The following is a 27,009-nucleotide window of genomic DNA, read 5'->3' as shown; positions in this document are numbered from 1 at the left end:
TTGTTTTCAGTGACTATTTTATTCACGTTGTATAGAAAAAATATGTCGTATAGAAGAGGTAGCCTTTGTATAAAGGCATCTGATGAAATGCAGCTAATTAAGCACATAATTTGGTGCAGACTGTATACCCAACATATTTTGGCACATAAAATATTTACTCTGATAGACTGAAGCTGTTACTCTGCACTGGGTCTGAGTTGTTATTGAGACGGAGTGTTTTTAATCTAGCAAACTATAATGACTTCATCACTTCTGACTTTGTGTGTCTGTTTTCAGTGCTGAATGAGATTTTATTGCTGTGCTTTCAGCTTTTGGTAAGAGTGCTTGATAGATTATTGCTACTAAGATCTTGCTTTTGAAAAGAACATTAAATACTTGTTAATTTATATTTATATTTAAAACTCTAAATTCATGCTAACCATAAGCAAGTCTCCTAATTATGAATTTTCCTCATATTTTCAGTTTTATGTCAAAGCTATGAACTTGAACAGCACAAAAAGTGGATCATCTCAAAGTTTCTTTTCAAAATGCTTTAATGTTTTGGTCTCTTTCTCTCCCTGCTTCCTGATGCATTGGCTTAGGAAAAACGTACAGTTTTGGTCATGTGTTAAGCAGATATATTTTGAAGGAAAACAACAGCCACCACCCTGTGCTTCCCACTCTTTGGGTTTGTTTCAGTTCCAGGTTTTCTTAGTGTGTTTAAGTCTACTTTGTGGTCCAAGCTCTGGCTAGATTTTCAGAGAGGTGAGTTTTACTTTAGTTCAACTTTAGTTTCCTTCATTAAGTTTTTGTGTGGTTTTTAGAGGTTCTGGGCATTAGATTTGTGACCTCAAATCAGGGGCATGAAACGGGACTTTGCTAATGTTCTCTATAGCTCAAGATGCTAAATTATTTCCAACTGTAAAAGTCCCAGGTGATGTAGCATTGTGTTTCAGCATGGGTGCTGCTTCGGTTAGTCTTGGGTGGGTGTGGTGATGAGATTCTGCATTTCCAGCAGGCTCCAGGTGATGCTAAGTTTGTTGGTCTGAATAAAGAGTTTAGTGCACACAATTTTAAACTTGACTGCTTGGGTTTGAATTTCTGTTTTACTGTGTATTACCTATGTGACTTTGAGGAGGACATTTAGCTGCTCTATGCCTCCACATTGGCATTTGTCACAATAGGAGTGATTAAAGTGGCATTTAGCTCGTAGGGCTTATTTAAAGAATAATTGATATAATTTGTGTAAAGTATTTAATACATGATAGCAAAGCAATGGCTGCTAATCAATATAGTTTATATTTTTTTTCTGATGAAAATAGCTTCTAGAAAATTAGAAGGGGAGAAAAAGGAGTCCTAATATTGATTTATTTTTACTTGAGAAACATTTCACTGCTACTTGCAGTTTGCCTGGAACTGCTTTGGTTTAGCACTGAAAGTCTTGCATCCTGGGAAATCCTTCATTTCTGAGCAAACTGGGACAATTGGTTATCCATATGTTTTATATACTTCTTTTGTAATCTTCATAATAATCTCTAGACATAGGTTCCATTATCTGAATTTCACAGATGGGTTGATGGGCCATGGTTAGTAAGTGGTGAAGCCTGTATTCAAACCTGCCTTTGGGTGTCTACAAAGTCTTTGTATGCAACATCTGTTGTACATTCAACAATCATTCCTTTATTCTTATTTAGTCTTTCAAAATTTATATCAGAGGCCGGGCATGGTGGCTCATGCTTATAATACCAGCACTTTGGGAGGCTGAGGCGGGTGGATCACTTGAGGTCAGGAGTTCGTGACCAGCCCGGCCAACATGGTGAAACCCCATCTCTACAAAACAATATAAAAATTAGCCAGGCATGGTGGTGGGTGCCTGTAATCCCAGGTACTCGGGAGGCTGAGGCAGGAGAATCGCTTGAACCCAGGAGGTGGAGGTTGCAATGAGCCGAGATCATGCCATTGCAGTCCAGCCTGTGCAATAAGAGTGAAACTCCATCTCAAAAACAAAAACAAAAAACAAAAAACAACAACAAAAACCAAAATGTATACCAGAAACGTATTTGGTTTAGAATAAGATAAAGGAATAAAAGATCTTTAACTCTTATAAAGTTATATTATTAAAAAATTAATACTTAAATAGGAAATACACTGGACATGCCAAATCGTGAGGCTGCCCTAATCCAAGGTTGCCCTAATCCAAAGCCTGAGGAAAAGTGATTCATCTCAGATGTGCTCTCTATGGACCAAATACAATGAACAGTTGGGTTGCAATGAGGCTGGGAAGCAGACTATTTAGATGATTTTGAGAGAAAGTGGAAGTTTGTGCAGGGGGCTAGGGAGAATAGGATTGTATTACGTTAATCTTTTTTTTTTTTTTTGGAGATGGAGTCTTACTCCATCGCCCAGGCTGGAGTGCAGTGGCGCGATCCCGGCTTACTGCAACCTTTGCCTCCCAGGTTCAAGTGATTCTCCTGCCTCAGCCCCCCGAGTAGCTGGGATTACAGGCATGCACCACCACACCCAGCTAATTTTGTGTATTTAGTAGAGACGGGGTTTCACCATGTTAGCCAGGCTGATCTTGAACTCCCAACCTCAGGTGATTCTCCCACCTCAGTCTCCCAAAGTGCTGGGATTACAGGCTTGAGCCACCATGACCGGCCCCTATACTAAGTTTTTCTTCCTGATTCTTCCCTTTCCAGTCTTCTGCCAAAAAGCCTAGACTTGCTTCTTACCTTTTCTTCATTTCTCAGTCTTTGTAAAAGATTAATTGGAGTAGACACAATTGAGCTTTGTCAAGTGGCAATATCAGGGGATGCTTGCACATAAGAAAGTCCTCATATTATCCGATTACCCTGTTTCTATGACAGCCAAAGAATCAAATCAGTTGGAATCTTTCCTTACTCTTCATGAAACAAATGCTATTAACTCCAAAAATACTTCTGCAAATATTTTTCACAGAATTTTCCCAGTTTTATTATTAAGAAAGTGACTGCTCACCACCAAAGGAATTTTTATAATGATTTTGAAGCCAGAGTTTTCTCAGTTGGATGTAGCCATAATGAACCCACCCCTGGGCAGAAGTTACATTTTTTTATGCTCCCAAAGTGGATTTGGATATGACATTTAACATAAAACTTAAAACATTTTAAAATTCAATAAATTAATACATAAAATATAAAATATGAATATGAATAATAAAAATTATTGTCAGTTATCATAAAATCTGTAGAATCAACATTTCAAAGCAAGGACTATTTATTATATTTAATTATTTCTGAATATTTCTAAACTATTTTAATGTGTAATGGGTTTAAAATATGTAAACCTGTGTTCCCACACCTGGTTTTGTTTTTTACAAATATTTTAATAGAAGATAGTAATTGAAATGGAACTGTTATCCTAATTTCTTCTCTTATTTGATTTGTCTATAATTTTAATTAAAGATAAAACCTATGAGTAAATTATTTTTTTGCCAATAAACTGCAATAAATAAATAAAGATCACCAAAATTACTGAAGAAATAATAATTGAAAAAATAGGAGAAAATATTCAAATTATTCTGCATCAGTGGTTCTCAAAGTGTGGTTCTTGGACTAGCAGTATCAGCATTACCTGGGAACTCATTAAAAATGCAGGTTTATGTGCCCCATCCAGGACCTATTGTTTTATGAAACTCTGTGAGTAAGGCTCAGCAGTCTGCTTTAATGAGCCTCCCAATGCATACTCAAGTGTGAGAATCCCTGGTTCAGAAGAGTGTCTGATGGGTCATTATGACGATGTACCTTTAGCATGTCTTGACAATTAGAATTTAAATTGATGACTCATAAATTAGACAATCTTGCTGTCTCTGCCTTATAGAGACGTGATGACCATTGGACAGTGTAGTGTAATGGAAAGAATTTAAATTTTAAAGTGGGAAGATCTAGTTTTCAAGTTGCAACTTTATATATGCGAGTCACTGAAGTACTTTGAGTCATAAGTTTCTAATATATAAAACGGGATAATATAACCTCCCCCCAACTTAGTCTCATAGACTTGTGATCAAATGCAGATGTGCATGCAAAGGCAATTTAAAAATTACCAGTACTATGCAAATGTTTCTTTTCATAAGCACATTACTGCCAATATGATTGCAATTCTCAAAACTTTCCTTTCTCACCTCCCCACTCTTTGCCCTGTGAAAATTTAATGATCTAAGTTTTGCAAAGCAGAGATTAAAAAAAAAATTAGAGGCTTTTTGAATAAGAAAAAAATCAGAGTTCTTGCAAATTGTTTTATATATGAAATGGTACATATGGATCTTTTTTTTTTTTCATGAGTAGTCTTTTAAGCTTTTAATCCACCACGTAAAATGAAGCAATAGCACACTTCAGTGATACCATGGCAATAATAATGCATTTGGAATGTTAAGTGTCAAATTTCCCTCACATATTTCAAAAATTGTTTTACATTTTTCTGGTTTAACCTCTCTTGACACCAGTGAACTTGAGGCTTGTAATTGAAGGATAAGTGAGCAAAAAAGCAGTTTAAGTGATAATATATCCATTTCAATTCCTGTTTTCTGGACGGAGACCTTTTATGCTAAGTTCATGTGAGAGTAAATTTTTATGACAAAATTATAACCCTCAGATAGATATTACTCAGGCAGGCTGAGATCTGTCCTGGTATAATGGATCTTGTGACAATGAAATGCAAGAGAGTCTCCCAAAAGCTTTGCCTAAGAAAATTCTGACAGTAGTCTATATATATGCTGCCGAAATTTTCAAGATGCTATTATGACTCATTATAGAAAAATGGCTTGGCATTTTAATCATGAAATACAATTGTGTTAAAAAGGAGGAGAAAGAAGTGTAAAGCCATAATCTTTGAAATATTGCCATGTATTCATATTAGCCTAACTATTTAGAAAATGTAGCTTTCAAAGTGGTTTTATGCAATAAAATCTTCTAGTTTGGAAGGGGCCATGTATTTCTTTCCCTTAATTTGAGTTCCACGCATAATTTTCTGTATGTCACCAACTGAATGAAAAGGAGGCATCTTATGCAACCAGAGGTAATCTGAACTTTACATAATTCTCCATAAGTTTGTTCTTCCCTAATAATAGAATACTGCTTTTCCCATTTCGATGGGTTAATGTTTTTTGAGGGAAACATGTAAGGATCCCTCAAAATATCATAGCATGCACACTTAAAAATATTACATCATTTTTAAGGACCACAATATTATTACAAATAAGTTGGCAGAATTTAATCATTTCATACAATTTTGAGATATTTAATTTTCCTGGTTTTGTTCAGTAAAACTGTTTTATATTTTCCAGCCATCTAAGGGAAATTTTATATTCTTTTCAAAAGATCATCATAAAACAAAGAAAAAATCAATAGTAAGAAACAACAATAAAAAGGGGTCAAATGACTATACAAACAAAAATTCCAGAGTTAAAATTAATTTTTACTTTAATGTGTGAAAACGTGATTTCAAAGTATGTTTGGTTTTGTATTCAATTATGCTTAAACTTTTGAGGGTCCATAACTCCCACATTGTAAGAATCTGATGAAAATTTTGCACACAGGATAATGTACACATGCACATGCACACATTACTTTATACCCCATCGTAGTGGAACTTGGTGAAGAACCACACTTGAGAGCAGCAATTGCACCTGTTGTTTTGATACTGTCCAACATTACCACAAGTAGGAACCACCTGAGCCAACTTCTTTTAAGACAAGTGTACTTTGTCCCAAATACAAAGTGGAAATTAGTGGGTTAACTTGGTGAGCATCTATTATCTCAAATTTTAATAAAAAGCTATGAGATAAGCAGGGCAGGCAAAAGATGATAGTGTCTTGCTAGATATCATTCAGTAATAGAGTCAGGATTCAAGCCCAAACCTCCTGATTTCTAGCTCTGTGATTTTGCATAACACCACATTATCCTCCAAGGATTTCCATCTGTGACACATCTGGAACTGTTATACCAATTGTTTCTGGCTTGCTACATCAGTTAGGATTAGGCTTGATTGTAAAAAATAATGATCCAAATTAACAGTGGTTTCACTAAAGAGGACCTTCATTTCTTTTTCATATTTAAATCCTAAGGTAGGTGGTCCAAGCCTTGATTAGCATCCCTGCTTGGTGAAGTCCTGAAAGGCCCAGGCTCCTTTTGTCATTTTCTTTGCTTCAGTTTTCAAGATCATCTGTAGTCCAAGATGACTGCTCAGCATCAGCCATCACAATTATATTGCAGCCAAAAAGAAGAGAGAGAACAAAGAGCCAAAGTGTTCCAGAGGTCTTTGAAGTGAGCTTTCTGGACTTTGCAATATGATGCTGCTTCTTACAACTCGTAGACCAGAATAGTCCAATTATTGAATATTGTCCTGTGCGCATCCATTATTTAGTTTATAAAAGGTACAAAAGCTTTACACCATTTTACTTGAGTTAGTATGCAGTTTAATATTTCTGTTTTTCTCTTTCTTTCTTTTTTTTTCAGACGGAGTCTCACTCTGTCACCCAGGCTGGAGTGCAGTGGTGCGATCTCGGCTCACTGCAAGCTCCACCTCCCGGGTTCACACCATTCTCCTGCCTCAGCCTCCCGAGTAGCTGGGATTACAGGCGCCCGCCACCACGCCCGGCTAATTTTTTGTATTTTTAGTAGAGATGGGGTTTCACTGTGTTAGCCAGGATGGTCTCAATCTCCTGAACTCGTGATCCACCTACCTCGGCCTCCTGAAGTGCTGGGATTACAGACGTGAGCCACCACGCCCAGCCTAATATTTCTTTTCATAATCAGAGAAAAAACATTACCTGAGTGACTAAAAATAAAAAATCCTAACAAGACCATTCCTCATTCTAACTGAATAGTTTGTGAATGGCATCCCAGAGTATTTTCCTTCTTTGACTTCATATGAATTGTGAAAATAAATATGTGAAGACTAATATCTATATTAAAGTTAAAACACTAAAACTTTATTTTACTTATAAGAAAATTTGAGTAGTCAGTCCTATGATTCTATTTGCAAGGAGTTTGGAAATAGAAACTTTATTTGTATGGCCATGTGCCTGGTTCAAAACTGGGAGACCTATTATAAGGGAGAATAGAATGAAGAAAGAGGGCAAAGAAAAGAGGAGAGATTTTAGAGAACAATATGCAGTCTCTGAGGGTCAGTGGTCAGGAACAGTTTCTGGACTCCATTGCTTCTTTTAGATGCTCAAATAAATGGGTATTTAAGTAAGATTCCTTGCTGCTGCTGCTTTGTATGATTTATATCCTGGGAAATTTAACATTAACTTAATACTGCAATACTTCATTGTAGATTTGGAGGACCAATGCATATTCTTTTTTAGAAAACCTCCCATTTCCATTTTCTATATTAAAGGTAAAAGGTTAGTTTATAGCACTGGGAACCACATGGTGGGGCCAAGAAGAGTTCTCTGTCCTTGACCTTTTCCCGTGTGCAGAAAAGCACAACATCCGTCCCTTTGGAAAGGTCAAAATAATTTAAACTTTTTTTTTTTTTTTTTTTTTTTTGAGATAAGGAGGCTAGGAGAGAACATGAGGACAGACAAAATTTGTGTCTTTGCAGTGACATGCTCTAAGTTTCTTTGGGGGTTACTTCTTTATTTTTTCATCTAAAGAAAATCAGGCATAGATGTTTGTGTTAAATGAGAAACAGATAGTCTTGTCAGTAAGCCTAATGTTCACTTAGCCAATGAGCACTTCTGTGGTCAAAGAACATATCCAATGTGTCAAATGTGGGGAAGGGACCTTTGATATGACATTTAAAGATCAGTTTGGAGTCATAAGACTTACTGGAAACATTTATTTGCATAAGTAAAAATAAGATGTTTCATTTTTTCATGATAGAGATGTACATCTCAGATGTGCACCTCAACAATTAGATATTGCTATAAAAACACATTTTCAAAATGTGAAACAATGCCTCTTGAGTGAGTTTTATAGTAAGAAAATTGGAAAATGAATGATGATATATATATACTTACATATGTATTTTGTAAATATGTATATACACATATATATTTTGTGTATATATGTATATACATATATACATGTGTGTGCATGTGTGTATATGTATATTTGAGTCAGAGTTTTGCTGTCATCCAAGTTGGAGTGCAGTGGTGTGATCTTGGCTCGCTGCAGCCTCGACCTCCTGGGCTCAAGCAATCCTTTTGCCTCAGCTTCCCAAGTAGCTGGGACCACAGGTATGTGCCATCACAGCTGGCTAATTTTTTATTTTTAATTTTTTGTAGAGATAGGGTCTCACTTTATCACCCAGACTTGTCTGGAACTCCTGGGCTCAAGTGATATTCCCACCTTGGCCTCCCAAAGTGTTGGGATTACAGGTATGAGCCACTGTGCCTGGCCTCTGTCAAGAATATTGTTATATGATAGCACAACTTATAACTTGGGTACAAACCCCTTTTACTGATAGATGAGAAATGAAAAGGGAAGAATCACAGCACTTGCCACTCAAACTTTCTCATAAATAAGGTAAAATTTTAGTTTTTTAATTTTAATGTAGATATTTGTCTTCACATATTTATTTTCACTATTCAGATGCAGTCAAAGAAGTAAATGCCCTCAGATGCCATTCAAAAACTATTTAATTAGGATGAGATCTTGTTAGGATTTTTTATTTTTAGCCATTTAGGCTAATTTTTTTTCTGATTGAGAAAAAAATATTAGGCTGCATAATAATTCAAATAGTGTGTACAACTTTTGTGTCTTTATAAACTGAATAATGGATGGATATGGGACAATATTCTGCAATTGGGATTATCTCTTTTATCTCCTCCACCTACAGGCTCAATGGAATTAGAGGTATTTATATGAATTTTAGGGTTAGAATATATTTCAGTCCTTTCTCATTTGAGTAAGTAAGTGTGAATGAGTATATAATTCCCATATGGCATGTATAATGAAACAAATTTACATTCCCACGTTCTGAAGCTAGTTTGGAATGCTAAATATTTAGACATAGATATCATATTTTTAATGAGACAATATAATCTCATAGCCACATTTTTGCCTTTTACTTTCTTGACTCTGTCACCTTCCCCTCCTGCCCCTTGTAAAGCAATTTTGTTAGTTTACATTTGTTTTTCTTGGACAATTTTGCATGGGAAACTTCTATCTACCTCATGATTATCAGAACACACCATCATCTTGTTGCTTTGATGCCATCCTTTCTTTTATGGTTCCCCAAAGGATTCATGAGGCATGTTCCAGATTGTTTATTGACTTGACTTCTCAGGGCCTTTCCCAATCGTTGAAAACTGTCTAGGGTGTTCTGAGAAGTAAGTTTACTGGAAGTCAAGGAACTCTCTACTTGTCCCTCAAATTATAGTCAGTCCTGTGGTGGGCATCTGTGTCTGGATTCTGGGAATGTAGACACTACCACTGTTGCCACTTGATCACACATTGAGGTATTGGTGTTGGGGAGAAGCTATCCAATAATACCATCTTAAATAATAGGAGTATAAATGGTACAAATGCAGGAAGTTACTCTGATTGCCTTTGGTCAACATGACTTTCTCTCCCCAACTTACAGTACATTTCCAGGTTTCCTTTCTATCCATTAGGAGGGCAGGGGTCACAGCTGACCAGACTGTCTTGTCTGTGTCTGTACTGGCAAAGAGATGTTTTAGCAGGTGGTTTCTTCTGATTATGGCAGGTTAAATTAAACTATTTTGAATTTAATGTACATTATGCTGACGAGAGCCAGATCGATTGTTTAAAGGACTGAGATTCATCTCTATATGAACCACTTTATTTCCTGCTAGGACATCCTTTTGCTTTTTTGAAGATATAAACAATGTCTACTTTTATCAGAAAAAAATAGGCAGATTATGTTTTTGAAAATTGAAGATATTATTTCTTATTAACAGACTGAATGATTGGCATTAATATTGATTATTAATGCTATGGAGAAATACAGAGAATATAGTTTATCATAAAAAGATGAATTTTAAAGCATTAAATGCATTTTATTTTATTGCATTAGCACACAAATTGATGAAGCCACATGGTGAAAATCTGTGAGAAACTGAAGGTTTTCAGTGCCCCACTGTATATCACCTTTCAAAATACTCAAAATAATGCTTTCTGCTGGGTCCAAACTTCACTTGGAGCAAAGAAAGGTAGTTAAAAGGTTTCACTTAAAGCTACTTCGTTATGGTGCTACTGAAATTAAGTAAAAGCAAACAGCGATAACATGGGACTTAAATGAGCAAGAGAAGGATTCAGGTGATATAGAAGCTGCATTTGGGGATAACTGAAGATTGACTTTCTGATGAAAGGCACAAAAAAGGATTAATTGGCTTATTCCAAACAGAGGGCAGTTCTTTAGGAAGTATGCTTGAGGATATACTTGGCAATAAATTTGACAGCTAGCATGGTCTCTCTGCAGGTTGGCTTTATCTGGGATTCTGGAAGGAGAAAACCAAATTTGCCTTTATCTCGGAGCTCAAAGGCAAATGTGTGTTTGATGCCCAGGTCATAAGCCCAGTCTAAAGAAGAACCTGATGTCGGGTCTGTAAAACACAAGCAGTAAATATTTAATTAGAGACAAATGCTAATGTTTTTTTAAAGTGGAAATCAGTGGTGTATAATTAGCAATAAAAAATAATTATGTGTACAGTTAATTGCAGTAATGAATAAGAGTAGTGGTCTGAATAGTACAGAGTGCATAGTAAAGCATAATCATGACTTGGGAATCCACCAAGTGTGTACTGTATTTAAAAAATTACATTTTGGTTGGGTGAGTACTAAGTTGAATTTATTTCCTAGGCACACATTTTTGCAGATGGACATGTTCAGGGCAAGTGCCCAGAGCAAGTGCTAGCAGCTGAGGAAATCAACTAAGGAGTCACTGGTCATGGAAAACCACCAGGGAAAAACTATACACACAAGATACATAGAACTGCATTTCTTCTAATAGCTTAGATCTCTTGTTTTTCATGTTGCTAGGGTAAACTGTTTCATAGCCAAAAGACCAAGAAAATGTAATTTAGTTATTTTAAAGACATATTTAATCTCCTAATTGAAAATTTCCAAGTAAACGTTTATGAAATTTAACTCAAGGTTCTATTTTTTGGTAAAAAGATTGGAAATATAAACACACATCTAAAGGTTATATACATATAACACACATCTAGAGGCTATATACATATACAGGTGCATATACATATCATAATTGCATTTATGTGCTCATATTTTGCTTTATGTGATATAAAAGTTTTCTTTGGTATGGGAAGGCATTTATGTTCCAGGACAAGTAATGAGTTTAACTAATAATAACAGTTTGAAAGGTTTGAAAAATTTGAAAGATAAGAATTCAAAGCTGTGATGAAAGAGAGAAGGGATATTTTGATGAAGAGATAGTGTTGGCTCTTAAATGGGTCACCAAATATTTATTAAACCTTTAATATTTACAAGACACATTTCTTGGCACCGGGGAGAGTAATTGTTGCAGAGTACAAAAATGCAGAAGATGCCACTGATGTCTTCAGTAACTTACAATTTAGGAGGCAGAAGTCAAGGTATAAGTCAATAGAGGCAGAGCAGAATATGCTGAGTACCATAGAGAAGGTACAATATTTTACCAAGATTTAAAAGAAAAGAGAGATTATTCTTGATGAGGAGTATGGCCTTTCATGCCCAGTTCCAGCTCAAATACTGCCTTCATGACGGAGGAGATGGTATTGGAGGAGAGCCTTGAAGAAAGGCTAATGAGATCCAGCTGGACCAGAGCAAAGGGAGCAGTGAGAGTTTGTGAGTAAAGCTTGGAAAACCTTGTGAATCGGGACTAGGTATTGAGATTTTCTTTTGGAGGCCTTTTACTACTTTAGGATTGTTAATCTGGATTGAAAAGAATAGAAACCAGTTATGAGGTAGTGTGAAATGAAAGCCTGACTAGGGTAGAGTCACCACATTAGAAACAGAACTGAGGAATTCTCTATAAGAAACATTGGGATTTGATAAAAATGATTGATGTTTCAATCTGGGTAGCTGGAAAAAACATACTGTTAAAAGAAATGGGAACTCAGAGAGCAATGGGATGGGAAAAAGAAAATGCAAAGGAAGACAAAGTGATACGTTTAACATCAATCAGACATTCGAGAAAGAGCTTGGAAAAATGAATGTTTAAATTATTGGCATAGACATCATAGGTGAAATTGGTGTGCACACATTTAGGATCATTATTTTCTTGGTAGGATGGATCCTTTTATCATTGTTAATGTCTCTGTCACTAGCAAATTTCTTTGCTCTGAAATTCACTTTATCTGATACTTAATGTAGCTATTCTTCCTAATGGCATAGTATATCTTTTCCATCATTCTCATTTCAACTTATCTATGTTATTATATTGGAAACGAGTTTCTTATAGACAGCATATTGTTGAATTATAATTTAAAAAATTCATTCTGCCCATGTGTCTTTAATTAGTGCATGTAGGTAAATTATTGATATGACTTAAACATGCCATTTCATTTTTTTTGTTCTTTCTGTTTTTATCCCTTTATCTTTTTTTCTTGCTTTACACCTTCCTCTTGGTTATGTGACATTTTTAGGATTCCATTTGATTGATTTATAATGTCACTTGCTTAGTTTTCTTAGTGGTTGCTCCAGGTACTATAATACACATACATAACTTACCACAGTCTAATGGTGTTGACATTTTACTATGTCAAGTGAGGTGTAGAAACTTTACTTCCTTTTAGATCCTTTTTCCCTTCCCACTTTTAAAGTACAATTGTCTTGAGTACTTCTCTACATACATTGAACATCACATCAAATAGACTTACAATTTTTGATTCAATCATCATGAGGAGAAAGTCTATTATTTAATTTATTTATTCATACTGAATCAATTTTTCTTTTTTCCTCTCTGCAGTTCCAAGCCTTTTGCTGTGATTATTTCCTTCTTGCTCAGAGGGTTCTTTTAGCCATTAAGAGTAGGTGTGCGGGGCACACATCTCTTGAGTTTCCTTTGTATGAGAATGTCTTTATTCCCTCCATTTCTGAATATTTTTGCAATATATTGAATTTAGGGTTGATAGGTGTTTTCATTCAGCACTTGAGAAAATGTCACTTCCTTTTGACTTCCATGGTTTCACATGAAAAATCTGCTGTCACTGGAATTGTTTTTAACTCTAGATCATTTCTCTCTGATTCCTTTTACGATTTTTTTCTTTGTCTAGTTTTCAGAAGTTTAATTATGACGTACTTTGATGTGAGTTTCTCTGGGTTATTCCTGTTTGGGTTTCACTCAGCTACTTGACTATGTTAGTTTGTGTCTTTGTCAAATGTAGGATATTTCAGCTTTTATTTATTCAAACATTTTTTTTCCAGCCCCTGCTCCCTTTATCTATCTTTTCCTTGGACCGATGACATGAATGTTGGATATATTATTATGCCATTTGTTCCTGAGGCTTTGCTTATTTATTTATTTTTGTTTATTTTCTGTCTTCAGAGTGAGTGAATTCTATTGTTCTGTCTTTAAGTTCACTGATTCTTCCCTCTGTCATATTTATTCTGCTATTAAGCCCTTACAGTTTTTTTGTTGTTCAGGTTATTACATTTTCTAGTTCTATGGTTTCCATTTCGTTCTTCTTTATATCTTATATTTATTTCTTTGATGATATTTTCCATTTCTTCATTTGTTTCAAGGCCATCTGTAATTGTTTGTTGAGGCATTTTTTTTTTAATGATGGCAACTTTGAAATTCATTTCCAATGTTTGAAATTCCAGTTATCTCAGTGTTGGCATCTATGGATTGTCTTTTTGTATTCAAGCTGTAATTTTTCTTGTTTTTAGTATTACAAGCGATTTTTGATTATATTCTGGACATTTTAGCTATTACATTAAATAATAAATTGTAACTTAAATCTTCAATTTAGCAGGTAGTCACCCTGTTTAGGTTTAGTAAACAGGCCCTGGCCTACTTTTGTGTCTTGTGATACTGATGACAATATAGTATTTTTTTTTCCTTTGAGATGGAGTCTCGCTCTGTCACCCAGGCTAGAACGCAATGGCACAATCTTGGCTCACTGCAATCTCTGCCTCCCAGGTCCAAGTGCTTCTCCTCTCTCAGCCTCCCAAGTAGCCAGGACTACAGGCGCCTGCCACCACACCTGGCAAACTTTTGTATTTTTAGTAGAGACAGGGCTTCACCGTATTGGTCAGGCTGGTCTTGAACTCCTGACCTCAGGCAATCTGCCCACCTTGGCCTCCCAAAGTGCTGGGATTACAGGCATGTGCCACCACACCTACCCAGACAGTTTTGCTTTGTTTTTTTTGTTTTTGTTTTTGTTTTTTTGAGATGGAGTCTCACTTTGTTGCCCATACTGAAGTGGAGTGGTACGATCTCAGCTCACTGCAACCTCTGCCTTCCAGGTTCAAGCAATTCTCCTGCCTCACCCTCTTGAGTAGCTGGGACTACAGGTGCGTACCACCACACCTAGCTAATTTTTGTATTTTTAGTAGAGACCAGGTTTCACCATGTTGGCCAGGCTGGTCTCGGACTCCTGTTCTCAGGTGATCCTCCCACCTTGGCCTCCCAAAGTGCCAAGATTATAGGCATGAGCCACCATGCTCGGCTGACAATATAGTTTTCAAAGCCTTTGCATTGCTATTTTGGTCTGGTGGTTCACTTAGTGGGTAAAAGGTGATTGCCTGGTGCCCTAGGTAACAAATAAGGGATTCCAGCCTGTGGGGATAGAGGTCATTTCTTCATGAGGAGAGTCAGAAGTAAGAGGAGGGACCTGAGGAGAGAACCTGAGGAAGTATCCATATATTGTACCCTATTTTTTGGAAAATGTCTACTTTTAGAGGCAGTCAGCGAGAGAGTAGAAAAAAAGGAGGAGGAGGAAGAAGAGAATCAGTAGAGTTCAAAGTCAAGGAAGCCAAAGGAATGGCAAGAAGAAGAGTTATTAACAGGGTCAAATATTGCATATAATTTATGGAGCACGTGAGCTGAAATATAGAGACTGGCTTCAGTGATCAAAAAGATTGCCACTTTTAGCTAGTTGGATTTAAGTTCATGAGAAAGAAATCATGCTAAGATGCAAGCTTGGTAGCAAAGGAGCTAAAGTAAATAGGAATTATGTCTTGTAATTTAGGATATGTTAGACATTTTAATAAACTTGGCCAGTTCCTAGTTGCAGTAGCTCTCTATTTGCAGTCGAGTAAACTAATGTAATTTCCAAGGGTTAAAGGGCATGGCTATTCTGAGAGATTTACTTTATGTGAAGTTTGTCATTAAGATTAATAGTGGTGATTGAGAATATATGGAATTTGATTTTTCATAATTATGTGATGCTATGAAGTAGAATACATTTCGTATCTTCTAGATCTTAAATTTGTAAACAAAACTATATTAAGGCGTAAAGTAAATACAACATTGCAAGTTTTTACTTTGAGAAAAAAATATAGAATTTGTGTGTGTGTGTGTGTGTGTGTGTATGTGACAGGGTCTTGCTCTATTACCTTGGCTGGAGGGCGGTGGCATGATCATGGCTCACTGTAGCCTTGATGTCCCAGGCTGAAGTGATCCTTCTACCTCAGCCTCCTGAGTAGCTGGGACTACAGGTGTGCATCACCGTGCCTGGCCAGAACTTAATTTGTTTAACATGATACTTAGTCTTTTCTTTATCTCCATGTGTACCTACTAAAACATGTATATGCATTTATAAAATATAATAATAATCACTTGCTAAATACCAAGTACCCTTCTATGTGCTTTATTCATGTTAACTCGTTTAATTAATTCCTATCCCAAATGTAAGTAACAATTACCATTTTACCGAAGAAGAAACTTAGGCTCAGAGAGATTAAGCAACTTGCTGAAAAACACATAGCTAGTAGATGGTTGAATCAGGATTCAAGCCCAGGCGGTGTCTTCAGTGTTCATGTTGTTAATCATTGTACTGTGCTACCTATGTGCCACTGTATATTCTAGCCAATAACAAGTCTTTACTCAGTTCTATAAGATAATTTTGTTTTTGTTGACAGCATATTCTGAGTATGTTCAACATTAAGAAAATATTTCCTTCTTATTTCAAGGCACAATATTGGTTGCAACAAATTCAATCAGAGCAAATCAAAATGAAACTGTACCAAACTAGAAATCTGATTTCAGCCCAAAGGGACCCATATAAAGTGATGCTGGTGACTTAATGTGTGCTGCATTTATTGCTTACTTGATACAATGTTTTCTGAAAAATTGTATCATTTTAAAAAGTATTATTTAAATGTATTCAATATAATAACATGTACTTTTATATTAATACTAAGTGAAAATTATATTAGAAGCAAGAGCTGAAGCCAGAGATACATGGGCATACACTGAAATATTTTCTCTGTAATATCAATTTGAATGTCTCTTAGTAAGTAGAGATCTGGTGTTATGAACTACAAGTCTTAACTTTGTCTTTTTCAGAATGTAAATTCTGAAAAAGTAGAATATGTAGAATATGAAGAAAGAGCACTGGGTTGAGAATCAGTGGTAGATCTAGCAATTTTGGTGCACGAAGGAAGCTACAAGAAATGTACTTTGAAATTAACTTTTTAATTCATGATGTGACTCACAGATGAATTTTATTACCAATGCAATCTTCTTGGTTCTTATCAACTCAAATAACTATTCTTGCTCACTAGGTACTATGTTAGTTATTTCTAAGATGATAAAGGATTGGATATGCTGTTTATATGCAAATATAATCATTTCACATTAAACATTACTATTTACTTTTTTGTGCCATCTCAATATTGCTGCTTTGGGGCAAAGTGGTAGGTATACCATTTTAACTCTGGTCTTGAATGCTGATTTTTGTTTTTGTTCTGCCCTAAAGTGATGAAATATTTCTGTATCTGAATTTCAGACTATAAATGAGAGGTTTTGCTTAGATTAGCGATTCTCAACCCTAGTTTCATCTTAGAATCACTTAAGATACTTAAAAAAAAATTGAGTGCCTGAGCTCCTCCTCAGACTGATGAAATCAGAATCTCTGGGGGCTGGGGGTATAATCATTCATGTATTTTAAAAGCTTCCTGATGATTCTTTTTTTTTTTTTTTGAGACAGAGTTTTGCTCTTTCATCCAGGCTGGAGTGCAGTGGCGTGATCTTGGCTCACTGCAACCTCTGCCTTCTGGTTTCAAGTGATTCTCCTGCCTCAGCCTCCTGAGTAGCTGGGATTACAGGTGCCCACCATTACGCCCAGCTAATTTTTGTATTTTTAGTAGAGATGGGGTTTCACCATGTTGGCCAGACTGGTCTCAAACTCCTGACCTTGTGATCCGCCCGCCTCAGCCTCCCAAAGTGCTGGGATTACAACAGTGAGCCACCACGCCTGGCCAGCTTCCTGATGATTCTAATGGGAAGTCAGGCTTGAGAACCATGGACTAGATCATTGCCTATGTTTCTCCCTGGTTTCAAAATTTATGATTTTAACTTATCTGATATGTTTGCCTCTCATGTTCAAATAGTAAACATATATATTTTTTTTCTAAAGGCCAGAGATCCTCCATAAGTTGAGTTTAAAAAATGCTCCCCTAGTCCTTTTTTTTCTGTCTTCATCAAGTCAAAGACAGGAAATCACTGACAAATGCTAGATGCTGTTCCTAAATCTGGGGGCATGTTAAGTGACAATCAAGTTATTGGAATGACTAAACTTTAATCACATTTTTATTTTTTATTCTTACCAAGTCTACTACTTTGCTACCCTGTTTCTCATGAATGTTTGATTAACATTCTATCAGATGCTTTATTAAAGAAGTCTGTTCTAGAAATCTTGATCATTTATCAAGCTGCTGCAGCACTGCCTGACAAAGGCAATTCTTTCTAAATCTCAATGCTTTTAAAATGTTTTAGTGTAATGTAATAAAAATTTTAAGTAATGCTGCACAGTTAAACAGAATAGTAATCCCTCTTGACTGTATCTTTCCATTTTGAAAGTAACACGTGATGGCATGGAGCTATGGTAGTTTTGGCTCTCCGCTCCTTCCAGTTAGAATGTGACTTCCTTAAGGGTAGTTTATTGTGTCCTAAGTCCTCTCATCTATCTCTGAAAGCTCCAAAGTGCTAGCCTGCTAGCTAGGTACACCATATATTTTTGTTCATTAAGAGATCTTAATGCAATGCTATGCACAGCTCTGTATTCTCATACTTTTGTAGATACACACACACAGATAATTATTTGATGCTTTAATTGCCTTTTGCAAAGTTTGCTCCCGTTTGGAATGCTTTGTTCTTTGCCTCTAAGACTATCTGTGTGTTTTTCTTGCTTAGAGGAATTGCTCTTACGTGGTGTCTGAGTGGCCAATCTGGCCCTGCTATTTATTAGTATCTACTAAGTGGGCTGCCATTTTAAACTGATGTTCTAGTCTGTCTTCTTGTTCTTTACTTTGCTTACTTTTTGTCTACTCACATAGCTGGGTACACAACATGTATTTTGAAATCTTGTGGTCATCCACCTGTATGTGTAATGACTCCCCAGCATGGCTAGGCTGTAGCAAGATCTATGTGGATGCTGGGGATTATCTATATCACTACACTTTTTCTTCAGCACTTTAACAGTGACTGGTTGATAGGTGATTGTTAATGAATGTGCTCAAGGAAAGGGACTTGTCCGTTTTTTAGTCATTTTCCAGTTCTGCCAAAGAAGCCTCTAATAAATAAGTCCTAGAAACTGTATATGTTGATTCCAGCATTTTCAAATTCCATTGCAATTGCTGAGGATGTAGACTTTCAGTTCAAAGTTTATACTTTTAGCTTGGAATACGGAAGTGACTTAAAAACTGTGGTCAGGTAAAATTGTTGCAAGGAATCCTGAATTCATATACACATATGTATTTTTTAATGCACAGATTCTAAAAGCGTAATAAAAATATGAGTGTATCTTTGGTGGTGGAAGCGTTGTTCATGAAATTTTTAAAAGTTTAAAGGTAGTCTTAATGCTAAACAGTGTTGGATATTTGGTCTAGAAAGTGTTGCACGCTTAATCAAGTCCAGTCCTGCTGTGGTTTCAACTCACATTCACTTCTTTTGAATAAGCCAGGACACCATTATCATTGAGCAAGTTTATGGGAACTAATTCTGCTGTTGTTCCATGCCTTGCACTGTACTATATGTTACAGGGTCTAAGAGGAAATCTGAAGCACATAATTCTTGCTTTTGAGAAGTTTCATGGAGAATTTTGTATAAATTTTGACACTAAGAACTGAAGCTTGAACTTGGTTTGAAGAAAAGGTAGTTTTTACTAAACAATTCCCAAACTAAGCTTAGTGGGAGTTGCTATAAGAGCAGAAAGTGGTCTTACTTCCCAGGATCTGAGTTAAATGTCTTTGGTGATACTCAAATGGATTTTTTGGCTGTTCATTGAAAATAGAAAGTCCTGTATATTTCAGCTGCAAAATCCAAATGCGCAAACAGTATGTGCAGTGGGCAAGATCAGGGCTTTTGTTTGTTAAAATCTGAGATTGAGTTCCAGCTTTGCCGGTTACTAATAACTGGGAAATAGTATTCCCCACCTCACAGGGTTGTTGTGAAGCTTGAGATTGTGAAAATCAAGGGGTAAGCACAGTGCCTAACTTGTAAAGACTCCATAAAAATTTGCAGATATTATTTAGTATAAAGTATGGGAGTTGGCAAATCCTGGCCAGCCTCCTGTTTCTGTGAATGAGGTTTTATTGGCACATAGTCACCCATTTGCTGACTTATTGTCTATGGCCGTTTTTGAGCTATGATGCTCTGGTTGAGTACCCGCAACAGAGACTGTACCTCCACAAAGCCAAAGCTATTTACTATCTGGCCCTTTACAGAAAAAAAAAATTACTGATTTCTTGTATATAGAATAAGAGACAAGAAAATCAAGGCCAAGAAATCCAAGTCAATAACTTAAAAACACACAAAGACAACATAAATTTAAAAATAGTGAAGAGTAAGAAATGGTGCTGAGAATATAAAACAAAAGTGACAGAACTAGAGTCTTGCGATTCCCTTCTAGTTCGCCATACAGATTTCAGTTGAACATAGTGAGAAGGAGCAAGTGAGAAGGAGAGATAACTTGTTTTACACGACCAGAGGGGCTGAAACTGATTTTCTATCTGTTTTCCTATCCTAGCTGTTTTTCAGCTAGGGAAAAGACCATACTTACATGTAGACAAGGCAAGTAAGAAAGAGTCCAGTTAAAGTTAAATGGTTAAAAAAAAATGTAGACTCTACTCCATCTAATTTTTTGGTGTGATTTTTTTTTAGATGAGATCTTGTTCTGTTGCCCAGGCTGGAGTGCAGTGGCACGATCACAGCTCACTGCAGTCTTGACCTCCCAGGCCCAAATGATCTTCCCACCCCAGCCTCCAGAGAAACTGGGACTACAGGCATAGGTCACTATGCCTGGCTAATTTTTTTTTTCCTCGCTCCAGTGAATTCTCATTAGTTCCTGGAAGGGTACAACCTTGTTGGTGGTAGAGGTGGGAATCAGGAAGGTAGATGAAGTAAACTGTAAATCTGTCTTGACTTAATAGCTTCCGTTGACCTTGTAACCCTGTAAAAGTTCAGTATAATTTGTTTCTAGAAAAATCTTATCCCAAGAAAAGGTCAGAATCTATCCCCTAGATTCACATATAATCCAGAATATCCTGTAAAAAGTAGAATTTAAATTAGCAATTCCAGATGCTCTAACCTAAATTGCAAATTCCATAATTTTCTTTAATATTTGTAAAAAATAATTAGGGAATAGGGCTCAGTAAATAAGAGGAATAACTTACAAATTGTTGATTCTGTTGGGCCATAGATGTAGCGGGTTTCATATCGAGTTGATAGAACATCAGTGCCAATTTTTGCAACTTTGGCCTGGAGAGAAAGGAAAGTTAGAGTGAAATAATAGAATACTGTGTAAATACCAAGGAATATGTAATTATGTATGTATGCAATTTTTTAATGGAGTCTTATAGGTTAGGCACTGTGCTGTGCTTAGCCCTTGATTTTTAGTTTCAAGACTCATAACAACCCTATGAGATGGACAGTACTATTTCCTGGTTACTTGCAACTGGTGAAGCCGGAATTCAGTTCCTGGTTTTAACAAAACCAAAGCCCATACATACATATATATGTAAATATGTAAATTACTAGGATTGAAAAAAGTCAAATTTACCAGTTATTTGACATTTGAAGAGCAAAATAAAATAAATGGTTAAATGAGAAACTTATTTTCAGTAATATATGTGGTAAGTATAAAGACTTGGCCAGGCACGGTGGCTCACGCCTATAATCCCAGCACTTGCGGAGGCTGAGGTGGGCAGATCACGAGGTCAGGAGATTGAGACCATCCTGGCTAGCATGGTGAAACCCCGTCTCTACTAAAAATACAAAAAATTAGCTGGGCGTGGTGCCATGTGCCTGTAGTCCCAGCTATTTGGGAGGCTGAGGCAGGAGAATCGCTTGAACCAGGGAGTCGGAGGTTGTAGTGAGCCGAGATTGCGCCACTGCACTCCAGCCTGGTGACAGAGCGAGACTCCGTCTAAAAAAATAAAAATAAAAAAATAAATACTTAAATATGCAGTCAATTATATACAATAATGCTATATCTCATTTTGTGTTTTTACTCTTCTTTCTCTCTCTCTCCTCATTCCTTTCTTTTAAAATATAAAATATATATTATTTTTCCTGTCAATTTTTTTGGTTTCAGATAATCGTCTCTTCTGACAGTTTCTCCAGTTTCTTCCATGTTTTACATTCCTTGGTCCTTAACAGGCTCATATTGCTACAGGATCTTCTCTACTCATCTGACTTCAGCATACCAAGGGAAGAAGGGTGGTTGACCTCTCTTTAAAATAGTTGTTAATTAGGGTGTCTCTTTCAGAGTGGCATTTTGTCATGACCTTTTAATACACGTTAGTGTTTTGTGCTATGAGAGTGATTGTCAGAATGAATTTTAATGGAATATAGTTACTAACATATTTGCACTCACAAATTAAGATTTTTAAAAGACTATGTGTATAACATATATAACCAAGAAATAATTTTTTTCTTAATCAATTTAGTTGCTATGCAAGAACTCTCATTTTACTCAAAGTGGTTTTTTTTTTTGTGGATATGTATTTTTTAACCCATAATGTCATTTTCCTAACAGTGGATTGAAATCACAGTGCTGTACATTGGTATGCATTAATTGAACTCACGCACTCAGATTATCACCTAGATTGGATAATAAATGACTATGGGCCATATATTGCTGGTATGTTTTCTTTGTTGTATATGTGGAGATGATTTTAATGACTGATTCAAGTCTCTGCTCCAATTAACATTAAATGCTGTTGTGCTAAATACAATGGACTGAGGTCAGAATGAAAATTGTAACCTCTTAAAAATTTTCAAATATTTTATGAGGCAGTATTTGGACCACAGCTATTACTGGAAGTGCTATATTTGCCAATCACCATGGGATCTGGGCCACTAAACTTTTTCTGTTTTATTTATTTTCTTCTATAGCAATTCAAAATATTTATCCCTCTATGCACCCATTCACTCTGTCACTTCCTGTGATTCATTGGAACCCATATGCAGACTTTTTTTTTTTAAAGCTCACATTATCAAATCAGTTTTTATAAAAAAAAATAGTGCTTAATGGATCATAGTTTTGGAAAGATAACATATTCTTAGTGAAGAAGTTTCACAAACATTTATAATCTTCTTTGGATTGTAAAAGAATATAATTTCCAAGTTGATCAGGATAAAAATACAATGTATCTTCTTAAATCTGATATCTGGGGGGCAGGACTAGTGAATGTCTTTGCTATTCTATTGGGCTTTTTCCGTGCATGGTTTTACCGTAAGACCCATGGTAAATGTTAAACCCCACAATGAGCTGTGTTGTAATAGACTTCTATTGTGCCTTGCCTAGACGTTTCTTCTTGAATTTTTTTTCCTCCTGAGAATCACATTAAAGGAATTTATTATCTATATAGTTTTATCAATGAAAAATTAATCTAAAGATCATGATTTTAACTTCAAGGCAAATTTCATTCGTTCTTTTCTTTGACATTAAAATGTGAAATTCTTTCAACATACCCAAGTTAATGAAGAACAGACTGAAAGTCAATGGTGTTAGCGATGCATGAAGTGCAAACTTTTGTCTACGTACCAAGTCCTCGTGGTTAGGTGGCAGTTTTGATGTATATCCATACGGAAACAATAGCATCTGGGAGTAGGAATGGAAGGTGATGTAAACCTTGATTTCATTCAGGTGGCTTCTAATGAAATTAGTGACAGCTTTCGTCTCTTTCTCGGACTCCGGTGCAGAGCCCCTATAGTTATCTGCACATGGGTCATTGGTGTTAGGAATGGCTGCAGAAGACATAGGTGGATGAGACCACAGTCTGCTCCCCATCCATATAGCTCCTGCCTCTTCTAATGTATTATAGATTCACAGAATGTTTTAAATGTTTTTGCCTCTCATGTTTACAGGGCTGCTTCAATGTCTCTTGTATCATAGTCACTACAGATTAACATTGCACACACATGCCAGATTGTAACAGACTTAGCCCACTGGAATACTCTAAGCCTTGTTTACTTCCTTGTCCTTTCCCAAGGCCACAGGAATAATAAATCAGAAGCAGCCCATGACTTGGAGCCAGATAGACTCCAGTTCTAATTCAACCCCAGCTCTAATGTGCTGGGGGCTGGTGTGAATTACCTTCTCTGGGCACAAGTTTCTTCAGCCTTTTTCAGCAGAAAGCTCTCAATTAGGGATAGCTGCTGCTATTATCATGTTCATTATGGTAGAATACAGTTAAAAGCTCAGGCGATGTTTTCAACAAAATTAGGCACAGAAGAAATATATAAATTGGGGCAATGGTAATTTATCCTTGAAAGTGTGCAGTGATGAAGTCATAGTTGTATAGCAACTAAAGCATCATCTGATGTAGCAGGCCTCTGCTTATCATCGTATTTCCGTTAAACTTTTTCACTTTCTTTGCTCCAGATGACTCTTTTCACTAACTATCTGAAAAACTGTCTGTATGTTGCTTTTAGCCACTGACATTTCTCACATCAGGAAGCAGAGGAATCTGAGGTCTTTATTCAGATTATCTGAATTTTTATACATTTGGATTGTGCTTAATTTTTTAGCAAACTAGATATAGTAAGTAAGATATGGTTTGATAAACAGTCCCTTCCTCCTCATTTCCTTCTACACAGCAAAACATCCCTCAATGGTAGTGATGATTGTCTTTCATGTTATAGATACAAAAGTTAACACTCACTCAAAGCATAACTATTTTTACTGAACAAGTAGGTGTTTTAGTTAAGTTTGGGGCCTAAATATTCCTTATAGCAATTTTCCTTGATAGCAAGTCTGCTACTCACAGTTCCATGAAGCATTAAAATTCCTGTTGAGGTCAGTGCCGATGCATTTGGAGTTTCGGTTCTTGGAACGATTTTTTCTCCACATGCGGTTCTGCCAGATTGAATGATGTAAGTGTTTACACAAGATCAGTTTGCATTTTTCAGTTTGATCATTTCAAATTCTCTCTGCAGGTATCTGCAACTTTATTTGAAATCTATCTAGTTAACTTGAGGCCCTTTATTATAAAAATAAAAAAATATGTTTCCTTATAATTTGTAGTATTTTCAGAATCATGGTTTTTAATATTATATCCTTAGGCTTTGATGAAATAATTCAGTTAATTTTAAACACTGTTGATTAGTTCTCAGTATTAGAAGATGACTAATGGTATTCTGAAATTAACCATAATTTAAATTATAACTTCATTAGCTTTTTCCCCATATATAGATTCAGATATAATGCAGGTCAAATTTTTACTGTTGGAGCATTATTTGCAGAAAATAACTTGATGTAACAGTATCTGTCTGAGAGTTCTTATTTAGCAAAAGCAGGATAATAAAACATACTGTAAAAAGACAAATAGGTATCTGTATCTCTCGTTGATTTTTTTGATACAGTGATTCTACCTCAAATTCTATTCAAAATTGATGAAATACAAAGGTTTTTGTTTTAAAATCAATTAATTGGCTTTATTCTTAGCTAGATATGCCACATCATATAATGCAATCATACATTTCCTCTATAATTACTACTTTATTTCATTTTTCCACATAACTAGCTTCAGCAGCAAAAATTTTATATTATTTCAAGGATACCTATGCAACCAAGAAATCATACTTAATTTGAAACTGAGATTTTTACTTTTCTGAATTAGAATTAACTTCTTACCTAAACCCTAAGCTGAATGCCTAACAATGTGTATTAAAGCCAGTAAATAATATCTAAATGCAAACAAGAGAGTAGAGAGCAGTACCTTTGTCCATGACCAAATATATCCATCAACATTGAACACAGGAAGAATGTAAAAATTCATTCGGTCCAAGAGTTTGGTCATAATTTTGTTTCTCCCATAAGTTTTGGTTGCCTGTAGGAGGAGAAAAAAAATTAAGCTATTGGTATGAAGTTTAGCTATTATGTGGAAAACTGTGGTTATAATAGTAATAACTTGAGTCACTTCCCAAGATCACATGCTTTCAAACATATTTTCCCTAAAATGAACAAAAATAAACATCCATGTAGATTACAGAGGAAAAAAACCTAACGTATTTAGGCTAGTGACATTAGTGGAAATGAACAGTCTTTAAAGGAGCATTTAATTATTGAGACTTGTAGCATTCCAAATGTAGCATGAGAGTTATGTTTCATAGAAAGATTGGAAGCCAAATGGAAAATTTGTAATACAACTTATTTTTAATTGATTCTCTCACATCCTTTACATAAATATAGATTGAGTCTGTAAGCACAGGAATATGAAAACATTGGAGAGAATTTGTGAGATAGTTATAAGCAGGATTAAATAAAACAATTGTATTAATAAAATACCCAAGGATTCAGAGATTGAACAACTTTTTTTTTTCTATATCTGACTGAAATTTCTCTAATCACATGCATTTTCTGTAGCTACCTAAAATCTCTCTCACCACTCTTGGGAAGTCCTTCCAGGTACATCTGAATTGAAGACAAGAGATTTTTTGTAGACCTGTGCTGTGCATTCCTTTCTGTGTTGAGTAGGGGGAGCTCTTGGCCCTCAGCTGGGAGAGCAAAAGTAACTACAGGTCACTTCCTGGTGGATTCTTTTCTAGAAAAACATCTGTGCCCAGAAAACCATTGTTACAAGTATTTCACCAGTGTGCCATGTGCAAAAGCTGACAGAAAGAGAAAATTAAAATATGGTAGGAATCAAAATACATTGGCAATAGCGTGAGAGGAATATTGAATATGTAAACTAGATTAACCTTTTGAAAAAGTGAATTGTAGGCCCAGTGTGGTGGCTCATGCCTGTTATCCCAGCAATTTGGGAGGCCGAGGGGGACGGATTACTTGAGATCAGGAGTTTGAGAACAGCCTGGCCAACATGACAAAATCAGGTCTCTACTAAAAATACAAAAATTAGCCAGGCGTGGTGGCCCATGCCTGTAGTTCCAGCTACTTTGGAGGCTGAGGCAGTAGAATCGCTTGAACCCAGGAGGCGGAGGTTGCAGTGAGCCGAGATTGCATCACTGCATTCCAGCCTGGGTGACAGAGTGAGACTCCATCTCAAAAAAAAAAAAAAGTGAATTATTTTTCACTCAGAAAGGAAACTTAAATATTAAAATTCCAAGTACATGTGTGACTAATGTATTATCTAAAGAGGAATTAAAATTAAATATCTACGTTCTGAGCTCATTGAAGAAAAGTTACATTTGTAGGTTATGTGAAGGTTGTTTCAGATTTTCCATACTTGACTATAGGAAAAACTTTCATATGATAGCCCAAGAGAAGTCTGAGTTTCATAAACTCTTAGCTTGAGTTTAAGAATTGTTTGAAGGGAAGGTGTCAATTTCATAAAAACTGTAATGATGAGTAAAATTCAGAGCGTTTCTTCCCTGACAGCACCAAGTGTGGGCTCTTCTGGCTAAGTGGAATTGCGTGTTTGGAAAGGATGTCGCCACTTAGTGAAGTGC

General features: G+C 36.0%; 1 protein-coding gene across 2 annotated transcripts in view; it reads right to left on the bottom strand.

Annotated features, from left to right (window-relative positions):
• Positions 1 to 9,960: 9,960 nt before the first annotated feature.
• Positions 9,961 to 27,009, bottom strand: part of CPA3 (carboxypeptidase A3) — a 32,103-nt gene continuing 15,054 nt past the window's right edge. For both annotated transcript variants that reach the window (XM_054482090.2, XM_054482091.2), the window contains exons 7-11: positions 25,320 to 25,430; positions 24,367 to 24,457; positions 23,144 to 23,346; positions 20,769 to 20,853; positions 9,961 to 10,531 (exon numbers count right to left, since the gene is read on the bottom strand). In XM_054482090.2, the coding sequence (XP_054338065.1) occupies positions 10,344 to 10,531; positions 20,769 to 20,853; positions 23,144 to 23,346; positions 24,367 to 24,457; positions 25,320 to 25,430 (678 nt within the window). In that variant the 3' untranslated portion in view covers positions 9,961 to 10,343. The remainder of the gene's footprint in view (positions 10,532 to 20,768; positions 20,854 to 23,143; positions 23,347 to 24,366; positions 24,458 to 25,319; positions 25,431 to 27,009) is intronic.

Source organism: Pongo pygmaeus, chromosome 2, assembly GCF_028885625.2.
Source record: "Pongo pygmaeus isolate AG05252 chromosome 2, NHGRI_mPonPyg2-v2.0_pri, whole genome shotgun sequence".
Taxonomy (NCBI): domain Eukaryota; kingdom Metazoa; phylum Chordata; class Mammalia; order Primates; family Hominidae; genus Pongo; species Pongo pygmaeus.
This window is presented reverse-complemented; position numbering and strand designations above follow the sequence as displayed.